General features: G+C 47.9%; 1 protein-coding gene across 1 annotated transcript in view; it reads right to left on the bottom strand.

Annotated features, from left to right (window-relative positions):
- Rrp12 (ribosomal RNA processing 12 homolog) overlaps positions 1-14,811 on the bottom strand; it is a 39,493-nt gene extending 24,682 nt beyond the window's left edge. The window contains exons 1-10 of the mRNA XM_059258112.1: positions 14,557-14,811; positions 13,747-13,976; positions 9,889-9,972; positions 8,533-8,609; positions 6,122-6,227; positions 5,817-5,933; positions 3,449-3,587; positions 3,236-3,363; positions 2,284-2,382; positions 1,147-1,238 (exon numbers count right to left, since the gene is read on the bottom strand). Coding sequence (XP_059114095.1) covers positions 1,147-1,238; positions 2,284-2,382; positions 3,236-3,363; positions 3,449-3,587; positions 5,817-5,933; positions 6,122-6,227; positions 8,533-8,609; positions 9,889-9,972; positions 13,747-13,976; positions 14,557-14,695 — 1,211 coding nt within the window. The 5' untranslated portion in view covers positions 14,696-14,811. The remainder of the gene's footprint in view (positions 1-1,146; positions 1,239-2,283; positions 2,383-3,235; positions 3,364-3,448; positions 3,588-5,816; positions 5,934-6,121; positions 6,228-8,532; positions 8,610-9,888; positions 9,973-13,746; positions 13,977-14,556) is intronic.
- Positions 14,812-16,041: the final 1,230 nt, after the last annotated feature.

Below are 16,041 nucleotides of genomic sequence, written 5' to 3'. Positions count from 1 at the left end.
TGAGGAGTGATCTCTGGAGTCCACCCAGTAAAGAAGAGACCCATTCCTGAGAGTCACCTTCTGATTTCCACATGCACATACACGCACACACTCATGTACACACAAAACACAACTAACAAAAGTTAAAAAAAAAAAAAACAAGAACAAAAACCAACTTCACCTAGGCTGTGGAGTGGCTCAGTAGGCCACTTGTGCCTGAGCATGAGGATCTAAGTTTGAACCCCCTGAACTCTCATAAAGCTGGGCACAGCACTGATCCCAGCACTCCTACACCAAGACAGGAGGTGGAGGCAGGAGAATCCCTGGCAACTTGAGGCCAGTCAGCCTGGCATATGCCACAGCAAACAACCAAGAGACCATGTCTCAAACAAGGAAGAAGGTGAGGACTGACCCAAGGTTTTCTTCTGACCTCCACAAGTGCAATGTGGCATGTGTTTACCTGTACTAAACACCTATGAACTCACACACATCATACATACACATACATGCAAAAAACTAAAAATAAAGATCACACCAGACTAGGCACGATGGCTCACAATTGTAATCCCAGAACTTATGAAGCTAAAGAAGGATCAAGTGTTTAATTCCAGCGCTCGGGAGGCAAAGGCACACAGACATCCGTGAGTTCAAGGCAGCCTAGTGTAGACAGCCAGTCAGAGCTTTGTAATGAGAACCCCATCTTCCAAAAAACCAACAACTAAACAAAACAAAGAATCCAGCTGTGAGGCGGCCCAGTGGGTAAAGGAGCTTGCTGCCAAGTCTGATGACCTGAGCTCTGGAACTCACATGGTGGAAAGAGAGACCTGACTCCCAGAAGTCTTCTTCCACACAAAGAGAATGATCCCCTCACCAACACGCACAGAGTAAGTCGAGAATCGGGTTCAAACCTGGCTCCAGACTGAAAGGCACTGTCCTCAGGGTGCCCTGTTGCTCACAGCGAGCTAGTAGATGCTCCGATGAGGGCGGAACTGGACTGGACATGCTGCCCTGCCCTTGCTTTCTCTAACCCAGAGCTGATCCTCACCCACACAACACACACCTTGGAGCTGAGTGGTCTCTCCAGTTTCTGGCTCATGACCCTCCCATCTGCATGCACAGCAGGCAGCCTAAAGGGAGACCCTAGGCTGACTTCCACCACATTCCTACCTGACCAGGTTAATGTGGGCTTTCTCCATAACCTTAAGCCAGGCCAGCAAGGGCTGTAAATCATTCTCACTGGGAACGTAGTCATACAAGGCCTAGAGGTGAGACAGGAATTAGCAGGTGAGTCTCAGTCAGCAGTAGCCCCAAGGATGATGACCCTTTCCTACTCCCTTGGTGAATGCACCATTATGACCAGGCAGAACTTCCAGCCTCCTGGCTTCTGTGCTCCATGAACCTTTCCAGGTCCAACATTCCAGAAACACAAGGCTCTAGGAATGGGAGTGAGGTGCCTCACACACCTCCTGGGAGTCAACTGAAGCCAGAGCTCTTTCTCTGAGAAATGCACTTCAGTGTACATTTTGCAAACAATTTGGGGAAGATTTATGTAGCAGGCTTTCTTGGACAGCCAGCTTCCAAATCACAACACAGAGACTTATTATTAACTATGAATGTTTGGTCTTAGCTTAGGCTTGTTTCTAGCTAGCTCTTTTAACTTAAATTAACCCATTTCTATTAATCTATGTGCTGCCCCAAGGGCTCGTTTACATCTACGTACTGTCTATCCTGCTTTCCATGTCTGGCTGGCTGGTCCCCGGCTGGCTGACTTCTCTTTTTTCTCTGTCCACCAGCCCTGCCTATCCCTCCTCTGCCTAGTTATTGGCTGGTCAACTTTTTATTAGATCAATCAGGTGCCTAACGCAAGCAAGGTAAAACAGCAAAACATCTTTACATAGTTAAACATATGCAGCATAAACAAAAGCAACACATCTTTACATAGTTAAATAATTATTCTGCCATACAAACAAATGCAACATATCTTTATATAGTTAAACAAATATTCTATTCCACAACAGATTTATGTCTGTCTCCAAAAGTCCACCCACAGATATCTGCGGTTAAAAGCCCTGCTCAAGCTGAAATCATTTATGTTAACTAGATCAGGAAAGGGTCAGTGCCCATCTCCCATGCTACTGATGCAATTTCAGTGGTCTTTCTCCTGTCTGCAAGCCTGACTGTTCTCTACTGGGACAGCTTAGCCCAGGCTACCCCACTGTTACAGCAAGGCAGCAGGGCCGGCACCCTCAGCAGTGCCTTCCAAAGACTTACCCTGCAATCCACCCTCCCCCAACTCAGTCTCACCGTGATGATCTGAGCGCTGAGCTCTGCAGACAGGGTGCTTGTGCTGGGCTTGGCATGGAAGAGGCTATGGAAGGCCTGCATGGCACAGGCTGTCACAAGCTGCAAGAGACACACGGACTTAGAAAGGAAGTGCAACGTCCACAGCTGCCCTGGAGCTCTCAAACTCCAGGATACCAGCTAAACGGAGCCAATAGGTGCCCCAGACTCCCAGACACCCCGAGGACTGTCACTCTAAGACATGGCAACCTGGCAACCAGTAACAAACTTCAAATGATACAAGGACCGAGATACAGCTCAGTGCTAGAGCCCTTATATAGTATGCACAAAGGCCCCGAGTTCAATCCCAAGTACCACTAGAAAACAAATATAGGGTTCAACAGGTAAAGTGCCACCCTGCCATGATGACATGAGCTCAGTCACTTAATCCCATGTAAGAACTCCCTAAAGTGCCGGGCCGTGGTGGCGCACGCCTTTAATCCCAGCACTCGGGAGGCAGAGCCAGGCGGATCTCTGTGAGTTCGAGGCCAGCCTGGGCTACCAAGTGAGCTCCAGGAAAGGCACAAAGCTACATAGAGAAACCCTGTCTCAAAAAACAAAAAAACAAACAAACAAAAAAAGAACTCCCTAAAGTTGTTCTCTGACCACACACATGTACACACACACACACACACACACACACACACACACACACACACACACACACACACGAGAATCTGAAGTCAGCTTCCCAATGGACTTAAGATGCTCGGGCCCATTCTGACACCATGGATGATGTGGTGTCCTAGGCTTATGGCAAAAACAGGGTCAGGGCAGAGAGCACCTCAGGGATTAACAGCAGGGATTACAGACATCCACCATGACCAGAACCAGGGACTGGTTCTGTTGTTGCTGTTTTTGGCTTACTCACTGACTTCCCTATGTTGGTCCCATTCTTCCCGTGTCCTGAGCTTACCACATGGTTCAGGGTCATGACCCGAAGCAGAGTCTCACTGCAGCTCTTCACCAGGCTTTCTGGGAAGCAGGGCAGCATGTCCTTCAGCAGTGTTAGCATGTGCAGTGTGGTGGTGGCCTCCCTGGAGCCTGGCAAACAAAGGGGAGTTTTAGTCCTAATCCTCCTGTACTGCCCACACTTCACCTCCACCTGCCCTGGGCCTGGCTACCTCACCTCCAGACTTCTCAATCTCCTGAATGCAGAACTTGGCAGTGGAGACAGCAGCAGGATGGTGAGCAGGGGCCTTCTCACCAAACATGAAGTCACTGCCCTTGAGAACTGAGCATACTCCATGCTGAGCAGCCTTGCGGATCTGAAGGGGAAACAAATGGACACAAGGTCAGATCAGCATTTTGGGTGCTTGGCACAACTACCACCAGCAGCCTGTGAGTGCTTGGTACAACTACCACCAGCAGCCTGTGGGTGCTTGGCACAACTACCACTAGCAGCCTGATGGACAGCTACTATATAGTACCTACTACTAAGTCAAGATCATTCCACCATAGAGCCCTAAGCCTGCTAACTAGCCAAATGGCCCTGAAGCAGCCCAGACACTGAGTCTCTGGGCAGCAGGGTCCTCATCTTCAGACAGAGATATAGTCATTTAATTCCCCAGCAAAGCCAGTACCACTAAACCAGGCACTGCTTAGGTGTTAACAAAGTGGCAGTGAGAATAGACAACACTGGCCTGAGGCAGAAAAACAAAAAAACAAAAACAAAAAAAAGCAAATATACAGCAGAAGGTAAAAGACACCTTTGCAGGGGCTGGAGAGATGATTTAGAGGTTAGAAGCACTGGATGTTCTTGCAGAAGACCCAGGTTCAGTTTCTAGGACCCACACAGAGACTTACAACCACTTCTAACTCTGGCTCCTGGGCATCTGCTGTTCTTATCTAGAGTCCACAAGCACCAGACATGCATGCAATACACATACATGTACACAGGCCAAACACTCATACACCTCTAGGTGTGATGGTACACACCTTTAATCTCAGCACTAAGAAGCAAAGGCAGGCAGATCACTGAGTTTTGAGGCAGTCAGGGCTATATAATGAGACCCTGTCTCAAACAACAAAAAAACAAATAGTCATACACAAATAAAAAGTATTTTTGAAAAGATACTTTGCTGACAAAGTGTCACTCTAATGAAGTGACATTGCAACACCGACCTCTCAAGAAGGTGAGTTAGTAACCACATGAATACACGAGGAAGGAGGCAGGAGACTTCCAGGTCACAAGCACTTCACATGGGGTAGGAATCATTATATGCTCCTAGCCCTGAATTTCTGAGGCAGCAGCATGGATCCATTTGCTGAATGCCTGCTATAAAGCAGGGACTGTTGTACCAGGCCTGAGACTCCACACAACCCTGCACCAAGACTGCAACTCTCTCTTAGGAGGCCCAGACCTACAGACATTAAGTAACTTATCTAAAGTGATACCAAAAGATGAATTAAAAATTCAGCTCAGAGCTGGGACTGGTGGTATAGGCTTTGTAATTCCAGCTGCTGGGGAGGCTGAGGGAGAGGGTGAAAGTTCAACGTCTGCCTAGACTATAGATAAGTTCAAAGCCAATTTAGGGAGCTTAGTAAGACCCTCTCTCAAAAGAGAAAAGCAAACATGGGCTTGGGATATAGGTTAGTGGTTGTCTAGTATGCATAGGGCCCGAGGGTCAATCCTCAATATTGCAACATCAAAGAAAAGGGGGGTGGTGAGTCCAAGTCAGGTCTGTATGACTCCAGAGCCCCATCAAGACTGCCACCTCCCCACCAAGGGAGAAAGGAGGACTGAGGAGACTACAGAGAGACGCAGAAACACTGGACTGTGACTTTCCTGCTGGAGAAGGGGTGTTCCTCATTTTCTGGATTTAAGTGGACAAGGCCTCAGAAACAGGGAACAGAATCTCAGGTCTTGGGCTGGCAACGGTGGTGCAAGCCTTTAATGGACCTCTGAGTTCAAAGCCAGCCTGGTCTGCACAGCAAGTTCCCAGACATCCAGGGGCTATTAAGTGAGACTTTGTCTCAAATAACAACAACAAAACGCAACACCTCAGGACTTAGGGTTGGGGAGACGGCTTAGCAGGTAAGAGCGCAAGCATGAGGACCTGAGTTCATGTGCGCACACACACGCACACACACGCGCACACACGCGCACACACACGCACACGCGCACACACACACACACACACACACACACACACACATATTACAGCATGCACCTATAAACCCCTGGTGCACTATAAACCCTGGCACTACATGGGGTGCAGACAGGAGGATCACTGGAGCTTACATTACAGGCCTCCAGCTTTACTCCAGGCTTGATGAGAAACTCTGGGAATAAAGGAATAAGGCTGAGAATGGTAAGGGCAGGACACCTCTGTGTGCATGTGTGAGTAAATGCATCTACACACATGTGCATACACCACTCACATGCACACACAACAAACAAAAACTGAGAAAACAAACAAGCCAGGACTCTAAAGTCACCTTCCCAGCCTGGCTCAGACAGGCTGACTCACACTGGGGCAGCCCAACAGTCTCACCTTGGGCTTGGCATGCACGGTGAAGCTCAGCAGCCCATGGTACACCTGGAGGGTTATAGGATAGCCCCAGGCCTCCAGGTCTTGTTTCCGCAGCAGGATGGCCAGGCAGGAGAGGACCTTAAAGAAAAATGTGAGAAAGTCCTTCAGCTCTACCAGCCTGGGGAAAGAGTCCAGGGTCTCACCAATCCTGGGAAAGCCCCGAGAGATCTGTTGGAGGATCCATGGAGTGCCTAAGCTACTTCCAAGGAAGGAAGGGTCCACGCTTTAACCACATCCACGGAACTCAGGAATCAGCAGGCACTGACCCATCTGAGCGCAGAGGTGGAGCCACTGCTCGCCTGGGCAGACATGATGTCCATAAAGGCTTTGGAGGTATCGGAGAACTTCTTAATGAGCACAGGACTGGGCACACTGCAGGGAGAATAGAGAGAGTCAATTCAGAGAGGAAAAGACAAGCCACTGAGGCAGGCCCTGGAGTCAAAGAAAGAGCACTGCTGGCCCAGCTACTCAGTGAGTCACCAGTCAGCACAGGGGCTCAGCTTCCTGCCACTCGGGTTGGTGTGCTTGCCACGAGCTCTGGGTCTCTCACCTTGCCCACCAGCCAGCCTCTGTACTATCTAATGAGGGATCACATGATCACATAACCTCATACAAGACCCTCTCCTTCCTTGTGAAGCCTGGTGCCAAAGACTCGGCACCACTGCCCTTCCCCAGATCCCAACACTCATTCCAGGATGTAATAGCCCAAGTCACTTCCAGGTCTGATGCAGAATGCCTGTGGACATTCACGTATCTTCTTTTGATTTTTGGTTTTGTTTTGTTCTTCCAGATTTATTCATTCATTTATCTATCTATCTATTTATTTATTTATTTGGTTGTTTTTTTGTTTTTTTTTGTTTTTTTTTTTCCCCAAGACAGGATTTCTCTGTGTAGTTTTGGTGCCTGTCCTGGATCTCGCTCTGTAGACCAGGCTGGCCTTGAACTCACAGAGACCCACCTGCCTCTGCCTCCCAAGTTCTGGGATTAAAGGTGTGCACCACTGCTGCCTGGCTTCGGACTTCATTTTTAATTATGTGTATATATGTGTATCTGTGTGTGGGTATGTACACACGCGTGCAAGTGCCTCTGGAGGCTAGCGTCCCCTGAAGCTGGAGTTATACACGGTTGTGAGCTGTCCCACATGGGTACTGGGAATTGAACTCTGATCCTCTGCAGTATGCACTATTAACTGCTGAGACATTGCTCTAGCCCCTTTGTTCACTTTCTGAGGTCTCATGTAGCTCAGTCTGGCTTCAAACTTACCATGTAGCCAAGGATAACCCTGAACTGAAACTTCTGTCTCTACCTCCCAAACACTACAATTACAGGTGTATGTCACCACAACTGGTTCTCAAGTATCATTTTAAGATTTTTGATTGCTAATTGTGGTAGAATGTACATTCATAAAATTTACCATTTCAAGCTATGAAAGTTAGCTTTAATCGTCGTCAACTTGACACAACCGAGAATCACCAGGAAGTGAGACTTCCTGAGGCTCTGTTTATACTGGGTTGGCCTGTAGGCAAATCCATGGGGTTTCCATTGTTGGTGGTACCTTTTCTTAGGCAAGGGATCCTGAACTGTGTAAGACTGGAGAACCAGGGCTGGAGGAATGGCTCAGCAGCTAAAGAGTACTTGCTGTTCTTGCAGAGGATGTGGGTTCAAGTCCCAGCACCCATACTGGTTCAATCACAGCTGGTGATAACTGGAGTTCCAGGGGATCTGACTCCCTCTTTGGGTCTCCACTGTACCTGCACATTCATTCATGGTGCACAGAAATGCTCAAGCTCACACGCAGGAAAATAAAAAGACCGAGAAATGGAGCCAAACACAAACAAATGAATGTGTGTGTACACATTAACTGTGCTCTGCTCCTGTCTATGGATGTGATGTGACCAGCCATTTTAAGTTCCTGCAGCCTTGACTACTCTGCTATGATGGACTGTGACCTGGAACTGTCACTTTTTTCTCCCCTAAGTGGCTTTTTGTTTTGTTTTGTTTTGTTTTTTCAAGACAGCGTTTCTCTGTGTTCTTTTGGTGCCTGTCCTGGATCTTACTCTGTAGACCAGGCTGGCCTTGAACTCATAGAGATCTGCCTGGCTTTGTCTCTCGAGTACTGGGCTTAAAGGCGTGCACCACCATGGCCCGGCACCCTCTAAGTGTCTTTTTGTCAGGATATTTTATCACAACAAGGAAAATGAAACTAAAACACCCATATTCGGAAGCATTCAGAAGTATCTGGTTCCATAGCATAAGTATGTTCACAATGCTGTACATCTCCAGAACATTTAATATTTAAAATATATCTAATTGTATTTGTGTGTGTATACTCATGTCCCTGTGTGTGTGTGTGTGTGTGTGTGTGTGTGTGTGTGTGTGTGTGAATGCACACACGTGAGTGCGCCAGAAGAGGGCACTGAATCCTTCAGAGCTGGAGCTACATTGTGGGCTGTCTGGACAGAGATACCGGGTTCTGAACCCTGGTCTTCATGACTGAACAGCAAGTGCTCTTAACTGCTGAGCTATCTCTCCAGCCCAAACATTTTCATCTTAAAAACCAAATATGTGGGGTTGGAGAGACATATATTCTCTCTCTCTCTCTCTCTCTCTCTCTCACACACACACACACACACACACTGAAAAAAGAACTATCTTGCCGCGCCCAGGCTGGACTCACCGCTTTAGGACAAGGTTCAGTAAGTAAGCGACGGCAGCCAGGGACTCTGAAGATTCCACTGCTTCCATGGTTGTCATCTGAGGGCCAGAGTGAGGGGTGTGAACACATAAAATAACACAATGTACACACAGGACAGCATGGGTGGCAGGAGGGACCCATGTGCTGTGCTGAGAGCTATGACTAAGAATCCTCCTCACGGTATATAAGGTTCAAATCTGAGCTCTGCACTGTGTAATTTTGGCCTAATAACTTTAGGTTTATTTTTTTTTATTTATTCTTTGAGACAGTGTATCACTATGTAGCCCTGGATGGCCTTGAACTCACAGAGATCCTCTACCTCCCAAGTGTCCTAGTAACCTTTCGTGACTCAGTTTTTTTCTTATAAAATAGGGGTAAGAATATTTCATCGGGGCTGGAGAGATGGCTCAGAGGTTAAGAGCACTGGCTGCTCTTCCAGAGGTTCTGAGTTCAATTCCCAGCAACCACATGGTGGTTCACAACCATCTGTAATGAGATCTGGTGCCCTCTTCTGGCCTGCAGGCATACATGTAGGCAGAACACTGTATACATAATAAATAAATAAATCTTGGGCGGTAGTGGTGCACACCTTTAATCCCAGCACTTGGGAGGCAGGGGCAGGTGGATCTGAGTTCGAGGCCAGCCTGGTCACAGAGTGAGTTCCAGGGGCTACACATAGAAACTCTGTCTCAAAAAACAAAAACAAAAACAAAAAAAACAAAGGGAAGGAAGGAAGACTGTATCATCATGTGTGGCTAGGGATGCAGCTGAGGTATTTAATGCACCTCCTTACCATATGTAAGGTAAAACAAAAAAACAAACAAACAAAAAACAAAACAAAACAAAAACACCACAGCAGAGACGATGCTGTACACGTTATCGCGGCACTTGGGAGGCTAAGGTAGGAAGACTGATATCAGTTCAAGACCAGCCTGAGTTAGCTACACAGTGAAAACCTAGTGCTAGCATAACTCCAGATTGTCCACCACTCTCAGGTAACTTCTGGAAAACTCTATGGTCCATTCATGAGAATGAAAGCAGTAAACAGTATTTTAGTATCATGGGAATAATTTTGTCCTGTTTGTCCCTAAAAGGGTCATAAGGACCCCTAGATCATACCTTGGAAGTAATCTTTTTCTAAAACTCTCCCAGTTCTAACTCGTCTTCATAAAGCAGTGGTCTTTTGTCTTACAAGGCTGAAACAGTGAATCCCACCAGCCTGACCAAGCCCCCAGAGAACAGAAGCACTTTTACCTATCGGAGGCTGCCCCTCCCCCACAGGCAGCTTTCTATGGATAGCTCTGAACACCCAGCCAGCCCCACATCACACTCACTCACCAGAGCAGCAAAGTACTCAGTCTCTGTCTCCTTGCCTCCCTGGGATCGAATCACTTCGGTGACAGCAGCCAGGACAGCACAGATCTGCACAGGAGGAGAAAGTATCCAGCCCTGGCCTGGGTGGTCCCTTCCTCCTTCACAAATTAACATCCTGATAAAGCCCAAAGGGAGGGCCTAGCCACCAGGAGGCCGGGGAGCACCACTGCTCCAGGCCACCTTAAGGACACCACTTCTTTCCATTCCTTTCTCTCTTTTGTTTTTCAAGACAAAGTTTCTCTGTCCTGGACCTGGAACTCACAGAGATCTGCCTGTTTCTGCTTCCTGAGTGCTGGGATTATAACCATCTGGTCCAAGGACACTTTTATAGAAATATCTTGAGTCTGCAGACTTTTTTTTTTTTTTTTTTTTTTTTTTTTTTTGGTTTTTCGAGACAGGGTTTCTCTGTGTTGTTTTGGTGCCTGTCCTGGATCTCGTTCTGTAGACCAGGCTGGCCTCGAACTCACAGAGATCCACCTAGCTCTGCCTCCCGAGTGCTGGGATTAAAGGCGTGTGCCACCACTGCCTGGCTCAAGACTTCTTTCTTTAAACGTTCTTTTTATTTATCCAATGTGTCTTTCACATCATGCACCTTGATTTCATTAATTTCCCCATTCCTTGACATCCACCCTCTGACCCTGCAACATCCCTACCCCCACCCCAGAATAAAACAAAATTTAAGAGGAAAAAAAGGGAAAAAACTAAAAATCCCATCTTGGGAGCTGCAGTGTGACACAGTGAGTCACAGAGTAAACTCTTTTGTCCATGTATCTTTACTTGCAAACGTCCACTGCAGAGTCACTGGTCTGGTTCGAGGCCTCTGGTTTCTACTACACTATCAATGCTGGGCCCTCACTGGGGCTCTTCTTGGATAACCTGTTATTGCCCTGTGCAGTGAAGATCCTGCAGCTTTGGGTCTTTGAGTCACATGCTCCAGCAGATCATAGATGGGGTGGATGTAAGGGTGGGCCAAGTCATAACCCTGGTTCTGGGCCTGGGTAGCTGCAGGGCTGGTCAGTCCGTCAGTTCTCCCCTGTCCTCACCACCAGGGTGAGCTCTCCAGCATTACCCCGGCTAATTCATCCTTGCAGCAATGAGCGAGGTTAGGGGCCAGTTCCCGCTTTCATGCCCTCAGAGTCGGCTCTCCCCCACCTACACCAACCACCAGGGCCAGCTCTACTGTGCTGCCCAGGCGAGGTGCACAGGTCACTCTCCCGAGTGCTGTAGCTGGTGAGGGGCAGGGCCAGCCCTCCCATTCTTATGACACCAGGGCTAGCTCTCCCACCTGTCTCAGGTATTGATGGTGTGGAGGGCATCTCTCCTCCACCCATGCTGCCACGTGTCAGATGAGTAACGGGCACAGCTCTTCCTTGCTCGCTATGTAAGGGCTGGGTCCCCCACACCTCCCACAACAGGGCCAGCTCTGCTGTGCTGCCTAGGTGAGGAGCAGGCCCACTTTCCTGAATGCTACAGCTGGCAAGGGGGAAGGTCATCTCACTGCAGGAGGTAAGGGAGGGGTAAGGGGGACATCTCTCTCCCACCCACACCGCCACAAGATAGATGAGTAGTGGGGACAGCTCTCCCATGCTTACAACTTCAGGGCTGGCTCACCCACACCTGTGCCGACAGGGTTGGCTCTACTGTGCTGCCCAGGTTAGGGAGCCTGCAGATTTATACACCACAGCCACAAACCAGAACAGGCAAGCAGTCAGTAACAAGGGATTAATAATATATTATTACTGTTTAAGATATGATAGGTTTTGCTTTTGGGGGGTTTTGGTTTTTTCAAGACAGAGTTTCTCTGTATAGCCCTAGCTGTTCTGGATCCTGGTCTGTAGACCAGGCTGGCCTAGAACTCAGGGAGATCCACCTGCCTCTGCTTACTGAGTGCTGGGATATCACCGGGCCTTGTTTTTGTTTTGTTTTGTTTTGAGATAGGGTCTAGCTATGTAGCCCAGGCTGACTACAAAACGAACAGTCCTTCTAAGTGCTGACATTACAGTCACGTACCACTATGCCTGGAAAATGACGGATTTAAATGCTATGACCATTGGGGGAAAAAAATTGAAAACAACAATGGTGGGGGAGAATAATTAGAAATAATAATGTAGAAATAGTGTTTGGTGGGGGACAAAGTTGGAGAGCAATGGATATAAAATATAGTAAATCCTAGTAAAAAATATACAAAATGTTGAACAGAACCAGGCATGGTGGTGCACATCTGCACTCCCAGTATTCCCAAGGCTGAGGCAAAGCACTACAGTGAATCTGAGGTCAATCTGGGCTACTAAGTTGGATCTAGGCCAACCTGGGCTAGACTAAAAGACCTTGTTGTCAGTCACAGAGGCACACACCTTTAATCCCAGCACTTGGGAAACAGCCATATGGATCTCTTGAGTTCAAGGCCAGCCTGGTCTACATAGCAAGGCCCAGGCCAGCCAGGGGCACAGAGTGAGACCCTGGTCAAAAACAAAACAACAGTCCCTGAATGGAGCTGGACATCTAGATGGCTCAGGGGTTAAGAATTCTTGCTGCTTTTGCATAGGACCAGAGTTTGGTTCCTAGCACCCACATTGGGTAGTTCAAAACCACCTCTAACTCCAGCTCCAGGGGATATGACCTCCATGGGCACTAACACACACACACACACACACACACACACACACACACACACACACAAAAAAAAAATAAATAAATAAAAAAATAAAATGTAAAAAAGTAACAAAAAATTGACTGTATATGTTGAAATGCTAACATTTTATATATACTGGTCAAATACATTGATTTCACTTATTTCTTTTTACTTTTTAAATGTAGCTTCTAGAAAACTCAAAATTATATGCATGGCTTACTTTACATCACCACTGGGCAGTGCTAGTCTAGACATATACACAATGACCCATTAACAGTAGCCACTGGAAGGAATCAAAATAGGAGATATAATTATAACATTTATATCACTTTGTATCATCTAGCATTTTTATATTCCTCATTTAGCACTGAAAAATATAGGCATATTAACTTTGAAATGTAAATTAAGTACAACATTTCTTGTTAAATAGAACATATTCTAACCATGGTTATTCACCATGAATTTGCTGAACAATGGTGTCCCTGGAAATAGATATAAAAATTCCTGTGTGCAGTACAGTTGAGACAAATGTCGAAAATATTTCTTACCTTCAAGGATTTTATTCAGCAGAGATATTCTGTAGGAAAGGAGAGAAAGGACTCCCCAAAGCTGTCTTCTGACCTCCACACAAACACACAATAAAAATATATATAATTTGGTTTGGAGAGATGGCTCAGTGGTTAAGAGCACTGACTGCTCTTCCAGAGGACCCAGGTTCAATCCCCAGCACCCACATGGCAGCTCACAACTGTCTGTAACTCCAAGATCTGACACCCTTACACAGGCAAAATAACAATGTACATAAAATAATAAATAAGTTAATACACACACACACACACACACACACACACACACACACACACACACACATAATTTGCCAAACATGATGAACTCACACCTTTAGCCTCAGCACTTGAAAGGTAAAGGCAGGTTGATCTCTATGAATTTGAGGCCAGTCTGGTGAACATTGGGAAACCTTGTCTCAAAAATAAACAAAATTTAAAAAATATATATGTACACTTGCCAGGCACATTTTTTAAAGTAGACTCTGCCCGGGGAGGGTAATGTGTAAAGGGTAAGACAGATGACACATCATCCAGAAATACCAGTTGCTGTCACCAGAGCTGGAAGAAAACAGTCCTGAATGGGCCTCTCCTACCGTCCTACAACCTCTGGGGCCAAGCTCCTACCTCTTTGTGGGCAGCGGAGTTGGATTCCCAGAAGCGCTGCACTTTGCTGAAGGTGACGTTTGTACAGTCGGACAGGCCACTCAGAAATGTGCCCGAGGACTTCTCACTGAAAGGCAGCTCCGGATCCTGGTCCATGGCCGTCTCAGGGGCTTGGCTTTTGCCCAGGCTCAGGGTCCCCGACTGCAGCTCATTATGCAGCTTCACGGCATCCACCGTCAGGTCGCTCTTTCCTGAGAACCGGAGTTACAAGGTAGTGGCCCCACTTCCTTTCGACTGAAGGAGGAGAGTCCCCAAGAAACAAACCAGGAGGGTTCAGACCCCCAACCCCAAAGGCTGGATTCCGAACCCAGCCTGCCTGCACAACAGCCCTGTGTATGCCTGCAACTTTCAAAGCCGAGGAAAAAGAACACTCAGATCTGCTTCTGCTCCTTGTATTAAAGGCACAACAACATCCAGAGCCAGGGTCGTATACACTACAGAGACACCCGAAGGCCGAAGACGTGGCTTAGTAACTGAGTGTTTGCTTAGCGTGCACAAGGCCCTGGGTTCGATCCCTAACTCCCCCTCAACACACACAAAACTCTAAAGAGCCACCCAAGGGTAGTGATGGCCGTGTATCCCAACCCTGACGCCGCAGTACCCTAGACAAGTCATTTCACTTCTAGGGACAGTTTCCGCATCTGTCAAACTCGAGGGGCGGGCCTTCAAAGTGAGTTCAAGGGCTGACACTCTATCCATGACGGGCCTAGACCCACAAGACGGTGCCCGCGGAACCCTGCGGATTCCCACGGAACCCCGCGGCCGGGCTACCTGACGGACGGCTGAAGAAGCGGCTGCGAGCGGCCTGGCGGTGGCGGCAGGTGGCGGGGTTGCTGTCGCTGCTGTGGCCTTTCTTCCAGCGCTTCAGCTTGGCCGAGACACCGGAGGGCAACTTCCCCGAGCGACCCATGTCGACCAAACTGGGGCCGGGACTCGCTCAGGGGAACCGCGTCCAGCCACGCCGAAGAGGTAGCAGAACCCACGTGTGTCCTCAGCCGGCTTCGCGTCCTCTTCCTCTGACGTCACTTCCGGACCCCAGTCCGTTACTATGGCAAAAACAATCAACATCCGGTTTGGGGATTCCTCTTTGCCCTGAGATTTTACACTAGGAGAGGAGTTCTGGTGTTTCCGATGCTGTAGGCTCCTGCTGCACCGCCGCGGTTCTTGGCCATGGAGAAAGCCTTAAAAACAGGAATTTCTTTGGAATTAAAAGAAAAAAAGCAAACGTATATTTATATTACTCTCAAAATATCCGTTGTTATAACGGGGCGTGGTGAGCACGCCTGTTATCCCGTCAAACTGGAGGATTGTCGGCAGTTAGAAGCCAGACTAGTCTACAACAACAAAGTAAAAACAAAGTAACATAACAAATACTTCTATAATCCCAGCGCCTCAGCAGCGGAGGCAGGTTGATCTCTGTGAGTTCAAGGCCAGCCTGGTCTGTATAGTGAGAACTTGTTTCCAAAAAGCCCAATAAAAGCGGGTGGTGGCGCACGCCTATAATCCCAGCTCTCCAGAGGCAGAGGCGGGAGGATCTCCTTGAGCTCGAGGCCAGCCTGGTCTACAAAGTGAATTTCAGGACAGCCACGGTGTGTAGTACACAGAGAAACTCTGTCTCGAGAAACTAAAAAAAAAAAAAAAGTATGTGTGTGTGTGTGTGTGTGTGTGTGTGTGTGTTCATCTATTTTTTAGAAAAGCCCAATAAAGTAAGTTAAGTCAAAAAAGTTTTTTGCTTGGCGGCGGTGGTGCAGCCAGGCAGTGGTGTCGCAAGCCTTTGATCCCAGCACACAGGGAGTTCAAGGCCTGTTATATAGAGAAACCTTGTCTGGGGTTGGGGGTGGGGAGAGAGAGACAGAGACAGAGACTGGGATGGTAGGGGAGGGGAGGGACGGAGGGAGGGAGAGGGAGAGAGAGAAGGGGGGGATGAGAGTTGTAGAGTAAAAAGGGCCAAGGAAAGAACACCCTGCCCCTGACTTGACCCCAGGCTTGACCCCAGGGCCAGGGTTTGAAATCCCACCAATCCCTGAGCTTGACCCAGAGTAAAGTTTCAGAATCTCACTAATCCTTGGGCACAGAATCCCACCAATCCCAAACCACCCTGGAAAAATCTCCGTAGCTCAAGGAACTCTGTATAAACTGTATTCTGTAGGCTGCTTCTCACCCTAGAGGCAGCCACCCTCCTGGATTTTTCCTTCCCAATAAATCTCTTGGTTTGTTGCCCAGTGAGACACTTTTTGCAGAGCTCAGCTGTAACAA

The sequence above is a fragment of the Peromyscus eremicus genome, chromosome 1, assembly GCF_949786415.1.
Source record: "Peromyscus eremicus chromosome 1, PerEre_H2_v1, whole genome shotgun sequence".
Lineage (NCBI taxonomy): Eukaryota > Metazoa > Chordata > Mammalia > Rodentia > Cricetidae > Peromyscus > Peromyscus eremicus.
Note: the sequence above shows the minus strand (reverse complement) of the source record. Positions and strands in the feature narration are given on the sequence as shown.